Consider the following 12,240-nt stretch of genomic DNA (forward strand, 5'->3'; position numbering starts at 1 on the left):
GGGTGGAGTGGATGGAAGTCCCATGGCTCCGTGATGGCCCATGGGATGACGGGTTGGAGGGGATAGGGTGCCGCTCCTGCTGCTGCTGCTCCTTGATGCCGTGGACAAGGGTGGAAGCGGGACGGGAGGACTCCGTACGGAAAGGGGGGAAGGCAGAATGCCAGAAGGGAAAGTGGAAAAAGGCCATTGCCAGGAATCAACTCCCATATCTGCTGACTGATCCAAATCTTGCCGCATCCAGCCATCCAGCCATACGTACAGAAGGGAGAGGAGGCACTGCTTCACTCGATTTGGATTTCTCGGTGGCAGGCCATGTCCCCATTGGCGCAGGGCTCCGAGTTGCCGAGGCGGTGCAGGGCCAGCGAAGCCAACAAGGCAGAAACGAACCCGTTTCCTGTCCGGTTGCCTTAATCCGAATTTTCAGCCTGGACGCCTTGATTCGATTGGTGTGCTGGCGTGTACTGTCGCGTGTGTGTGTGTGTGGGTGTCTGAGAAAATGGTTCGCCGAAGTGGTTTGAGTACCCGAGAGACTGGTTCGCCCAACTCTGGCTCACAAGTAGATTGACACTGCGCGCGCTTTTGCATCTGCCACTATGCGTATTCGCAAACGGAGGAGGGGGGGGAGACGAGGTGGAGCAGAAGGGGCGAAGCGCTCAATTGCGTGCGTGGCTGTCTGCTCGCTCCTCCAGAGGCTGTCTGCAGAGGACGAATCGCGAGTCGCGATCTGATCGAGACTCGAGAGACGATATTTGGAGAGTCCGACAGGACTCAACGGGTTTCTGCTTGGCGCTGTGCGGTCCTTTCTTGCAGCCCCCTCCTCTCTGCCTCACTCGATGCGTTGCCTCAAACCTGTTCTTGCAAGTTGCACCTGCCCACGATCTCAGGGATCATCGCAACATGCGTCGCATGGTGGTTTTGCGGTCCGGAGCCAATGGCCTGCGACGATGCCGGCCGAGATGGTCTTGCAGCCTGGCAGAGGCCGCCGCAGGACGAGACCATCCACCCACCCCCTCGTCGACGGCGGAGGTCTTGGCCCCTCTTCGTGAGTCACTCCCCGGTACGTGTCTGGACCCCGCGACAGAACGCGCTTTGTTCGTGACGACGACGATGGTGATGGTGATGGGCGCTGGAGATCAAGGGCGTCGTGGTTCAGATCCCGATTCATGCTCTCTCGATGCAAGGCCCGGGGTCGTCGTTTTCTGGCCGTTGGTAGGCGTGATCGCGCCCCTTGTATTGCGTTCCTCCGACACCGCCAATGAAGGAAATGCACTTGGATCGGTCACTTTTCCGACTCGGATGGGAGGAGCGTCGCGAGCCGCATTGCCATGGCGATCAGGCTACGAGTGGTGGTGATGGTGATGGTGACGGTGGATTGGATGTCATTGCGGATTGAGAGTAGGTACCTACCTAAGGTACCTCCCCAAGGTACGGTACTTAGGTACTTAGGGACTCCGCCCCACAGGCCAACGCACCAGGCAGTCTCCCTGCAAGGTGAGTCTTGACAGGCCTGTCAAGTCCGACTTCCCGTCTACTCTAACCACTGAGCGCCTTGCCATCTGCCTCGGACTATCTCGCTACCCAGGTACTCTGAAGTAAAGGAGAAGAAAGAAAAAAAAAGGTCTGCATGAGTCCAGTGCCTCATTCAACACTCCCTCCGTCCACATCTGCGAGGGCCAGACATCCCGCGCACCTCACTGAAGCGGCCGGCATGTATCCGTAATCCGGACACGAGAAAGAGAGAAAATGGAAAGGAGAAAAGAAAAAAAAAGAAAAACATAGAAAGCAACGAAAAAATGGATTACACAACGCGTTGTTCCCTTTGCGCTGGAGACTCAGGCATTCATCATAGTCTCCAATTCTTTAGGGCTGGCAGGGTCCATTTCCCATGCTTGCAGGATCGAGACAGAGTACTTGCATTCCTGAGCTCGAAAACCCGCAAGGCCATCCGGAGCGCATCGTGACTAACTAACCTCTCGTGTACACTCCGCACCCTTGGCGTTGCCGCCGCTGACCAGGGGAAGGAAGGATGAAAGCTGCATGGGTACGGGCATTATGGCGTAATTTATACACTTTGGACTTTGAGGGGGGAGGGGGGGGGATTTCACCACCCACACCATGCCCCGTCCGCACATCCAAGAAGGCAGGTGCCAGCCATGGTTCGTCTCACGATGGCTACTACACCTAGGTAGATCCGTGAACCTCGTCCGGATGGAAGACAAACCTTGGCCAGCCTTCGTCACCCAGGTATCGAAAGTGGGTCGGCCCTGGCTATCTATGTCGCCGGCGAGCAAGCGCGCCCTCAAAATGCAGCCCTGAGTGACGCAGACACCCCCGGCCGCAAGCCAGCGGCCGGCCATCTCCGGTCCAAGCCCGCGAAGGATCCTCCGCGTCCGCCGGCGCACGCCCTATAGCGCGCGGGCGTTCCCTCCGCCATTTAATTTGCACCACAATCGCCTCTAGATGCTGCCAGAAGCATCGATGAAGAAGATGGAAACCCTCCTCCGCCACGGAAAGTGTACATTAGATAACCGTGGGACAGCATGTGGCTGCAAGTCCGAAGAGCTAGGGCCCGGGCGCAGCTCCACTTCCGCCGGCTCGGCATTCGTTTGTCCATCATCCAGGAACTTCCTCACCAGTGGTATCACTTCCGGTCTGGACTTCCTCCATCTTGATTGTAGCGGCGGTCCCTGGAAGCTCCCTGGCCTGGGATGGAAATCCCACACCCAGTCCTTGGGTGTTTAGCCTCTTTTGCGAGCCTGGTTTACCGCAACTTTGCACCTGGTACTAGCGTGGGCGCAGTGGGGTGCATTGCAAACAGAGGGGCGAGAAAAGGTGTAAGTTGATTTGTTAGAAGGGGAAAGAACGGTCCTCTGACGGACCACCCTGACAGGGCTTGTCCGCCTCTACCTAGGTACAGAACCTCGAGGATGGGTGGGTACGTACCACGGACAGTGGGAAAACCGTTCGATGATCTGCAACAGCGTTGTTGCATTCCTATTCATTGTTCCAAACTACACAAGAATGTAGAATAACAATAGAACTAAAACTAGGATACAGGAGACGGGAAAAGGAATCGTAACAAAGCCAACCCTAATCGAGCCACGACATCACCATCCCGAGAGGCAACCAAGCCTGACCCAGACCACGTCGCCGCGCGGCAACAGTATAATGCACCCAATAACGGTAGGCAGGTTAGGGGGGTAGGGGGCCTAGATCGCGAGCCATATCGGTGAAGACAGGACGTCGAGATGCCGCAGTCCTCAGCCGCGAACCGTTTTGAATGCTCGTCTCACGCACTTTCAATAATAGTCTACCTCCTCCTTTCGACATGCATAACAACCTCTCGAAATCCTGTTCTGAGGCGCGGCTGAGTCTGCATCTATTTGTTCGGTCCCTTGATCCTTCGCCGGGGGTGGAAGAGGGGAGGAGAGGGTCGCTCACCTCGGTGTCAGCACTCTAGTCGAGGTGTGAGACTGAGATACCTCTTTCGATGCCGCAGGTTCGCATTGAGGGACCCGAGGAGAGGATTGTGAAATCGTCATCTGGCGAGCTGCATCTCCCGCCCCTGCTGGTTTTCTTTCTCCCTCTCTCTCCTTTTTTACCCAAACCCTTCCTTAGATACCGGTGCTGCGCCGATGTGAGTTCGCGCAAACGATAGCATAAAGATGAGGGAGGGAAAAAAGCATTGCGCGTTCGCGCACTCGCGCACTCGCGCACTAGCGCGCCCGCGAGAGTTTCCTCTGGTTCTGGGCCAAGGAGCTGCCACATGCAGCCTTATGCTGCACACCATCACAGCGGGGCTTGGTTGTGGTGTCAGGTGTGCTCGAATGTTTTTTTAGGGAAGTCTCTTTTCGAAGAGATCATAATAGACGTGCCCGCGCTCTTCTTACCATTTTTGACAATTTGTCAATCTGGGATCATCGGTCTGAATGCAAGTGGGGAGTACATTGAAGGGGGAGGGGATCAACAGCGGGATGGCGTCATGGGGTTGTTCATGTCTCGGTTCGGGAACACCTGACTACGACGTCCGGTGCCGACCTCGAGTCGCTTTCCCAATAGCATCAACCCGGCAAAGTTGTTCTGTTCCATTGGCAATGTATTCACCGCCGCCCTCACTCGATGCCAAGTATCCTTAGTACCAATATCCATTTAGTCGCTTGAATCCTGAGGCAGATTACTAGGGATAAATAGACAAAAGAATCGGAAGCTTGGCTGACACCACTTCGAGCACCTGGAGAGCCGATATGTATGAAGTGAAACAAAACCAAGTTTGCAACGTTGAAACTGCTGCAGTCGGCGATCTATCTAGAATTGTTCTACAGGCAAGGACGAACGGCGTAAACATCCTTCGTCTTCGAGCCCTGCCAACCAAAGACACATGCGCCATCGTAGAGAGTTCGTGTTGCGCAGAAGGAGCCGAAGCAATGGCGGTAATGTACAAAAGAAAGAAAGGCCGTCGTAGGCGAAGGGCAGACACAGGTGCCTCATCCGACGACTCATCAGGACCTGCGCGCCCTGCCTGATAAGCCTCCGGTGAAGCCCAGTAAGCCAAAGTCTATCTGCAAAATCGAAAGCCAATGAAAACGAAGCCTGCAATTTCCAACCAACGTCTATATCAAACCGGACGGTCAGAAATTTGCTCTATTCACATAAACAGGGAAGACAAGACAAGAATAGACAAGAATAGAGAAGAATATAAACTTACCCAATGCACTTGGTCAAACAAATGCCCAGCCAGACATCCTTCCTGCCAAAGAAAGCAGTAGCCCCTCAACGAGGTCTTCAGCCAATGAGCCCAAGTCTGTAATATCAACAACGAAACGTATGTCCTCCCTCACCTCGCCCCGTCAGTCGCATCGGATGAAGCCGTGACGACGGAGAACCCGCTCGTACAACCGGATCTTCACCTCCTGGTCCGCAATGAAGCACCTCTGCGCCTCGAGGTCACGCCGCAGCCTCTTGTTGTGATCGTCCACGGCGTCAAACTTCCGCTCCAACGTGAGCGCCAGCCGCTTCAGCTCCTCGATGCGCTCCAACAAGCCGTGCTGCGCGTGCCGCGAGAGCTCCCTCACGCGCGCCAGCAGCCCGTCCCGTTCCTTCTCGACCTTGGACAGCTTGTGTTTCAGCCGCTCGTTCTCGCGAAGGTACTTGGCCGCGTTGTCGCTCGAGCTGTCGATGGAGCAGCGCAATGATGCAATCTCTTCGCGCAGGAGCTGGTGCTCGGCCTGCAGTGCCGTGACGAGGCCGCTGAGGCGCTGGCCCTCGTTGTTGGAGGCTTGGAGGTTGCACTTGAGCGAGTAGTTCTCGCGGGCGAGACCGTCGTTGACCTCGCGGAGCTTGCGCTCGCGCTCGACGAGGTCATTCCACTCCTCTCGGGTAACGTGTGCGCAGTCGTCACGGCAGCAGCGGTGAGGTGGCGGCGGCGACGGAGACGGCGGCTGAGGGTCATGGTGGTGGTGGTGGCGACGGTCATGGTGGTGAGAGCGGGAGCGCTTCAGCGAGACGAACTGGTATCGGCCGTCCGGAGAGGTCTCGAGGTACCACCGGCGGGTGGCCATGCGATCGTTGCCGCGGCGATGCGGAGGGGGCTTGCTCAACGGGATGCCCAGCGTGGTCTCGGAGATGACAAGACTGCGAGTTGCGGTCTTATACACGTTGGCTAGGAGCTCTTGGATGCAGATCAAGAGCTGTCGGAAATGAGTGCACAACCTGAGTCTGACGGCAATAGGGAAGACTGCAGGCAGTAGGCAGAGGACGAAGAGGAATCGGCGCCTTGATATGGGTATCTGGAGCAAAGGCAGCAGACCACACGGAACAGTGTGATATGCAGGTGATCAGGGCAGGAGACTGAGGGTCTGGGAACGGATGAGGATTGGTGAGACGACTGCATGACGGAACGGGAACGGGTAAGGCTTGATCTTTTAAGGGTCCTCCTGTCAGAGAAAGGCAGTGCCCTGGCATAGGACTGGAACCAGAGTTCTGGGAAGCTATCGTTACTAGACTGGACCTCCTAAGGATGGCGTACAGAAGGGCTGCAAGTCATCGGAGGTGGTGTGCAAGGAGGAAGAGGCAACTAGACCACGAGGCACGATCGCGTGGGCGGGAGAGACATGGGCGCCGGTTCGATGGCTGATGCACCCGTCGAGGGGTGGAACTGGGCGGGAAGAGGGTTGGATACGAACTGGTCTCCAAAGAAGAGGAAGGGTTTGCGTTGGATGAAGACGCCGTTCTCCAGGCGAGACCACCCGACGATGAGGTTGTCGGGTGCCAGGTCGCTGACCTAGGTGCGAGACTGAGCCGGGCTCAGGAGGTGATGGCGGCAGTCATGTAGACGGCCTCACAAGTTGTGCGTGGTGAGACTCGGGTGGTCGGTTGGTCGGGGGCGCATGAGTGGCATGTCTCACGCGCGAAGGGGGGGTCATTCGGGGCCGGTTCCTGGGATGAGCCTCGACGAACCATGACCGGTTGTGGCCCGCCAAAGGGGACGAACGTCTCTAGGCAGGCATGAAACGGAAGAATGGCGAAATAGTCAGGGCTTCGTGCGATTTAGCAAGCGTTTCCCGGAGCGTCCGCATCCATGGTTCGAAAACGCAAGCGCGTTCTTCATGGGCCATGGCGCAAGCCAAGTTTTGGTGGATGATGGTTAGCGGAGAGATGCAATGCGATGCGATGCATTGCTGTAGTTGGAGAATTGGAGACCCTACCTGCGGACGCCCTCAACACGTGGCGGCGCTTTGCGATAAGTACCTAGGTACGAGATAAGGACGGGATGAAAGGGTGGGGTCCCATAGTAGCGAAAAACACAGTGCCCCGACACGCCCTTATTGCGTGTAACTTAGCGACTGTCCAACTGTACGGCCCCTGTCCATCATCGCGGCTGCGCTTGAGCTGCCTCTACGATGTCCATCCACATCCACATCCACACCCCACGCCTGTCAGCTGTCAAATGCGGTACGTACCTCTGCTTCCCATTTCAACCGTCAACCACTTCACTCACTTTAATTCCACGCTCCTCTGCACCTCCACCATCGTCACCCTGCATCAACTACGAGTGACCGTCAGCACTGCCCCGACGAGGCTGCCACGCAGGAACTGACCGTCGGGTCAGGCACACCCGAATCCAGACATAGCCTGGCCCTTGACTCCTCTAGAATTGTCCACTTTTCAATCCGGCCCTGCCCTTCTTCGCCGCGCCTTTCGGTCGTCCCGCGTTGCGTGGTCTAAACAGGCCATCGTTCCTACGACGAGGAAGTCTCCTTGGGCTTGGGGGTCACCACCACCGCTTGACGAAGTGGTCAGGTGCCGGCGCCGTTGTCCACGACGCCAGGCCTCGAGAGTAGCCTCTGCCGCTCTCTCCGTCGAACTCTGCTGCCTGACGACGAGGATCTGCTATTTTGGTGGCACATGTGTGGTGGCAAATTTACACGGGATGGGAAGCCGTTCGTGGGGGCCGTTGAAGGCTGAAGACGGTCAACCTGGGCACGGCCCCGTCTGGAACCCTGCGCAGACGAAGCTGTCGTCTTCGCTGCCTTTCCGAGGGCCAACAACACTGGAGCCGACCCGAGCCCCCGCCGTACAGGAGGCCAAAGAACTTGTCGTCCATTTCACGTTTCTTTACGCTGGTTTCCAACTGGAAATCGAGATCTACGTTTGTGCTGTGTAGGCGGCCTCAGTCCGGCGCACGATGGCATTGGCCTCATGTAAGTCGAATAATGTCTATCCCCAGTTTCTTCTACATTGGGCCCCAGGTGTCGAGACGACAGGCGTGGAACAGTTTCGGTCGACTACCACTGCTCGACCAACTGGCCTTCGAGGTTGCGCGGGCCCAGTTAGCTCCAGCCCCTTTGGAGCAAGGCGTTTCTACACATGGAGGTTTCCCAAACGCTGGCACGAGCGGTCCTCCCGTGGCACGATCTAGGAGTGTACTTATGCATCACGGAGAAAGCATGCGTCGTGGTAATGTCAGTATCTTACCATAGAAGCTGCCCAGTTGTAGCGGCTTTTTGCAATATCGGCTCTGTCTGGATCCGGTACCGTAACATTGCCGCCCCTGGATAACTTGTCGTGGAGGCTGAAATGACCGAATCCTGTTCAAAATCACATGCACATGCCTCCGCGGCGTTTGGCTCTTGGCGAAAGAGCGCATATTAGCCATGTCAGACTCCTAGTCCATTTAGCTTCTTCCCGAAAAGGGACGAAACTGAGAAGACACTTGCTGATGGCAATACCTGCATCGTTGCTAGTGCTAGGCGTTCACTGCTTAACCTCAATTTCACTGGGAGGTCACTCGCCCACTCCCAAGAGTCCCCCTTGTTCAAGATTGAAGTCTCATCTGCCTCGACTCGACCCCCCCCCCCCCCTCCTCCAGACAGCATCATCACACAGAGACGGCGCGAGAAACCCAAAAAGCTCGAGCCGAAAGCCGCAACTTCTATTGTTATTCACCCAAACGATCTGTATTTCTGCGATCTAGGTAGGCCTACCCAGTATTAAACGAGTGACACGAAAGCAAGAACAACCTCCGTCTCCCCTGACGACGACGACTCCGTCTACTCTCCTCTATCTCTCCCGGCTGGTACTTGTGCTAGTAGCCTACTTCTTCTGGCCGCCCTGTCCATCCTGCTGCTGCTGTCCACCCTGGCCGCCCTGGCTGCCCTGCTGCTGTCCGCCGGCGTTGGCGTTACGGTCGGCCGCGCCCTGGGCTCTGGCCGCGAAACCGCCGGGCGACATGTCCTTGCCGCCCTGGGCCTGGTTGTTTGACGTTCCATGTTAGCTACCCATCTTCCCAAGGCTCTAGGGACAGAGGGGGGGGGGACGGGAGGGGGCGGGAATGGACGAACCTGGGTGCTCTGGATGCGAGACTTGTCGGCCTGAGTCATCTTTCCGGACATCTTGACGGTTGTCGGGTGGGTGGATATTTCCTGAGGTCGGTTGTTGGCGGAAGGATTGGTTTCTTGCAGTGAAGAATGATCTGAAGCTTGAGAGTTGGTTGAGTGTGTGCGTGTGTATGTGTGTGAGAGTGTGTGTGTGTGTGATGAAGGGGACCAGACCGATGGGGGAGGGGGAAAGAAGCCGGCTTTATATCAGCATCTCGACTGCCTCAATCACTCCCCATCGCACACCACGATACACACAGAAACCACCGCCCCCCCTCATACCAGGCTACAACACTACGAAGGTTTGCGGCCCCTCACCGCGTGCGGCCGGCATATTCATCTCACCCGGCCTCCCGCATAAGCTTCCCGCCCAAGCAATATCTACCCACATGGATGCTTTCCCACCAAAACCTGGGAGGGGGGAAACCCAACACTGTCTGCAACAACACGCCATGCCGTCCCCACCAAACAGTGTCAATGACAAACTCATACGTATGTCCGCGTCTCCCTCTTGCCAAACCGGCGGCTGTCGACATCTTGGGACTACAGCTTCATCCCTCTCCACGCACTCTATCTGACATCATCCGTCACGAGCACGCAGTCGATGAAGAGAGTTGTGTTTCCCAGGCTTCGAAATCGTGTATCATTCGCGTGGTCTTCCGCTCTGCATGAAGCGCCTGCTTGTTTGTTTGCGTGTGTATGTGTGTGTGTGTTTGTGTGTGCTGGGTAATAATAGAATTGCAATAGCACCCACTGGCCACAGACCGCGACCCCTTCCCCATGCAATGCAAATGCGCCCACCAAGACCTATCCTCCCATCATTTTGGCGCCCCTTCTCTTTGTCCTCCGCTGGCACAATCTTGTTGGTTTGGTGATCTATTGGGCATGATCAAGTGGGTAAACCAAACACGTTTCATGCAGTGCTGAAATGCCAATTGCAGCCAGACTACCCGCACTGAAAACGCGCCCAACCAAACGACATGTGCCTCTTGTTCTTTGTCTTAGTTTTTCTTCTCTCTGCTCCGTTGCCCTTTCGGGGGAATAAAACAAAGCGAAACTAAACTCCGCGGCAGGCGGCTTGTATGTTTTCATGCTCCTTATGTGTTATGACGACCCAAAACTCAGCTCTCGGCGGCAGCCTTGAGCTCCTCGTCGACCTGAGCCCTGACAGCCTCACGAACCTTCTGCCAGTCGTTGGCGATCTCGGTTACCCTCCTCTCCTTCTCCTCCAGGCCGACGAACTCGGAGGGCAGGACCTTCTCCTGGAAGTTGAATCCGGGCTCTTCCTTGAGAGCCAGGTCGACCGCACCAGCAAACTTGGCCGGGTGAGCCGTCGAGAGCGAGATGTGCGGCACGTCGTCTCCGGCGCGGCTGATGGATCGCTCTGAGGCAGACACACCAATGGCAGAGTGGGGGTCCAGGACGTATCCGATCTTATTGTAGTAACCCTTGATGGTCTCGACGGTCTGAGAGTCGCTGACGCGCTCGCTCTCGAAATCACGACGAGCAGAGTTGAGAACGTCCTGGTAGACCGGGCCGAAGCCGCCCTTGGTCTTGAGGTCCTTGAGCCAAGCTGAGACCTCCTGGCCGGCCTGCCTCTTGTTCCACTCATCGTCCATGCCAGCGCTGGAGGCGAATTCGTAGGCCAGAAACCACAGCAGACGCTCAAAGTTACTTGAGACGAGAATGTCCATGGCCGGGCTGAGGGTTTCCTTGACACCGTCCTCGTGCGCCTTGACGCCATCCTGGGCGAGGCCACCGGTGGCCTCAGAGGGAGGAGCGGGCTGTTTCTCGTACTTGCCCGTCGTCCAGAAGCGGTGCAGGATATCGTTCTCGTTGGTCGCGATGACGAGCTTGTCGACGGGGAGACCCATGCGGAAGGCGAAGTAGCCGGCGAGGATGTCGCCAAAGTTACCCGTCGGCACTACGAAGCGGACCTTGTCGCCAAGCTTGAAGGAATCCGAGGACTTGGCGAGAGAGAAGTAGGAGTGGAAGTAGTAAACGATCTGAGCCAGGATGCGGGCCCAGTTGATGGAGTTGACAGCGCCGAGGTTGTGGGTCGAGTTGATATCGGGGTCGGCGAACAGGGCCTTGACGATGTCCTAGATGGTAATTGGGGTTAGGAGACGACGTTGAGAAATGCATTTCTGTCTCGGCGCGCGGCTTACTTGGCAATCGTCAAAGGTGCCGGTAACGGCAAGGTTGTGGACATTGTTGTCCAGGACGGTAGTCATCTGGGCCTCCTGGATGGGGCTCACGCGGCCCTTGGGGTGGAGGATGAAGACGGAGACATCCTTCTTGCCTCGCAGGCCGTAGATGGCGGCGGAGCCGGTGTCGCCGCTCGTGGCACCGACGACGGTCAAATGATGCCTGTCTGCACGACGGGTTAGTCCGATACGATGAGTAGGGGCCAGAACCCTCGCAGGTGCGGGCTGGGTTGCCTTGCTCGCGGCAGAGTGCATACATACCCGTTCCAGTCTTGCCCTCGTTCTTGCGCACGAGGAAGTATTCAAACAGGTTGCCGAGGAACTGCAGGGCGACGTCCTTGAAGGCAAAGGTTGGGCCGTGGAATAGCTCGAGGAGGTGGAGGTTGTCGTGGAGGTGACGAAGCGGGGTGGTCTCGGGAGCTCTGAAGGTGGAGTAACTTCGGTCGATGATGCCCTTGAGGTCGGCGGAGGGGATCTCAGAGGGGGAGATGTACAGAGACAGGATCTTGTGGGCCAGGTCAGGGAAGGACAGGTCCTTCCAGGACTGCCAATCGTCGACTTGGGGGATGTGCTCGGGGATGAACAGGCCGCCGTCAGTGGCGAGGCCCTTGAGAACGACCTCCTCGAAGGAGAACTGGGGATGCGATCAGCATTTGCGGCTCAAGGATTCGAGGATATCCATCTGTCTGGTGGCACCACGTGCGGAGGAGGCGGCGACGACGGGATAGGATGAAAGACAGCGAATAGACACATTAGGATGAGGGAGAATCATACGCCGCTGTCTTCTCCGCGAGTGCTCAGATAGCGCTGCGACGGGGTGTGGGTGGTGTCGACGGGTGCCGGGGCGGCGGCGGCGGCATTTGCGCCGGTTTCGCCATTGGTGGTACCGTTGGTGGCCATGATGATGTCTCTTGCGCAGTTAAGGGGGAGGAAGAGGGGGCCGAAAAAGAGGCAAGGAGGGGGCGAATGAAGCAAAGAACGGAGCAACGGGGAGCGAGGAAGATGCGCGAGACCTCGTCTCTTTTTGCAAAGGTGCAAGAGGAAGGAAGGTCGTAGCAAAAAGAGGAAAGCGGCGGGTTTGTGAGTAACACACGATCGATCGGAATGGGAAGGGGAAAAGAAGAAGGAGAAAATAAAATAAAAACAAAAAACCCAAA

At 56.8% G+C, this 12,240-nt stretch overlaps 4 protein-coding genes across 4 annotated transcripts; 1 reads left to right on the plus strand and 3 right to left on the minus strand.

Annotated features, from left to right (window-relative positions):
- Positions 1-4,847: 4,847 nt before the first annotated feature.
- CH63R_10309 (uncharacterized protein) lies at positions 4,848-6,422 on the minus strand (the record flags this gene model as incomplete). Its single annotated transcript, XM_018305283.1, has 3 exons — positions 4,848-5,687; positions 6,080-6,280; positions 6,342-6,422. 3 exons carry the CDS (start codon positions 6,420-6,422, stop codon positions 4,848-4,850), a joined length of 1,122 nt encoding a protein of 373 aa, XP_018154707.1.
- A 477-nt stretch (positions 6,423-6,899) lies between these two features.
- CH63R_10310 (uncharacterized protein) lies at positions 6,900-7,979 on the plus strand (the record flags this gene model as incomplete). Its single annotated transcript, XM_018305284.1, has 3 exons — positions 6,900-6,951; positions 7,152-7,659; positions 7,727-7,979. The coding sequence occupies 3 exons, from the start codon at positions 6,900-6,902 to the stop codon at positions 7,977-7,979; spliced, it is 813 nt and encodes a 270-aa protein (XP_018154708.1).
- A 613-nt stretch (positions 7,980-8,592) lies between these two features.
- CH63R_10311 (uncharacterized protein) lies at positions 8,593-8,891 on the minus strand (the record flags this gene model as incomplete). Its single annotated transcript, XM_018305285.1, has 2 exons — positions 8,593-8,748; positions 8,841-8,891. The coding sequence occupies 2 exons, from the start codon at positions 8,889-8,891 to the stop codon at positions 8,593-8,595; spliced, it is 207 nt and encodes a 68-aa protein (XP_018154709.1).
- A 1,106-nt stretch (positions 8,892-9,997) lies between these two features.
- CH63R_10312 (threonine synthase) lies at positions 9,998-11,983 on the minus strand (the record flags this gene model as incomplete). Its single annotated transcript, XM_018305286.1, has 4 exons — positions 9,998-10,978; positions 11,045-11,250; positions 11,345-11,717; positions 11,858-11,983. The coding sequence occupies 4 exons, from the start codon at positions 11,981-11,983 to the stop codon at positions 9,998-10,000; spliced, it is 1,686 nt and encodes a 561-aa protein (XP_018154710.1).
- Between the last annotated feature and the right edge of the window lie 257 nt (positions 11,984-12,240).

This window comes from Colletotrichum higginsianum (assembly GCF_001672515.1).
Source record: "Colletotrichum higginsianum IMI 349063 chromosome 7 map unlocalized unitig_7, whole genome shotgun sequence".
NCBI lineage: Eukaryota > Fungi > Ascomycota > Sordariomycetes > Glomerellales > Glomerellaceae > Colletotrichum > Colletotrichum higginsianum.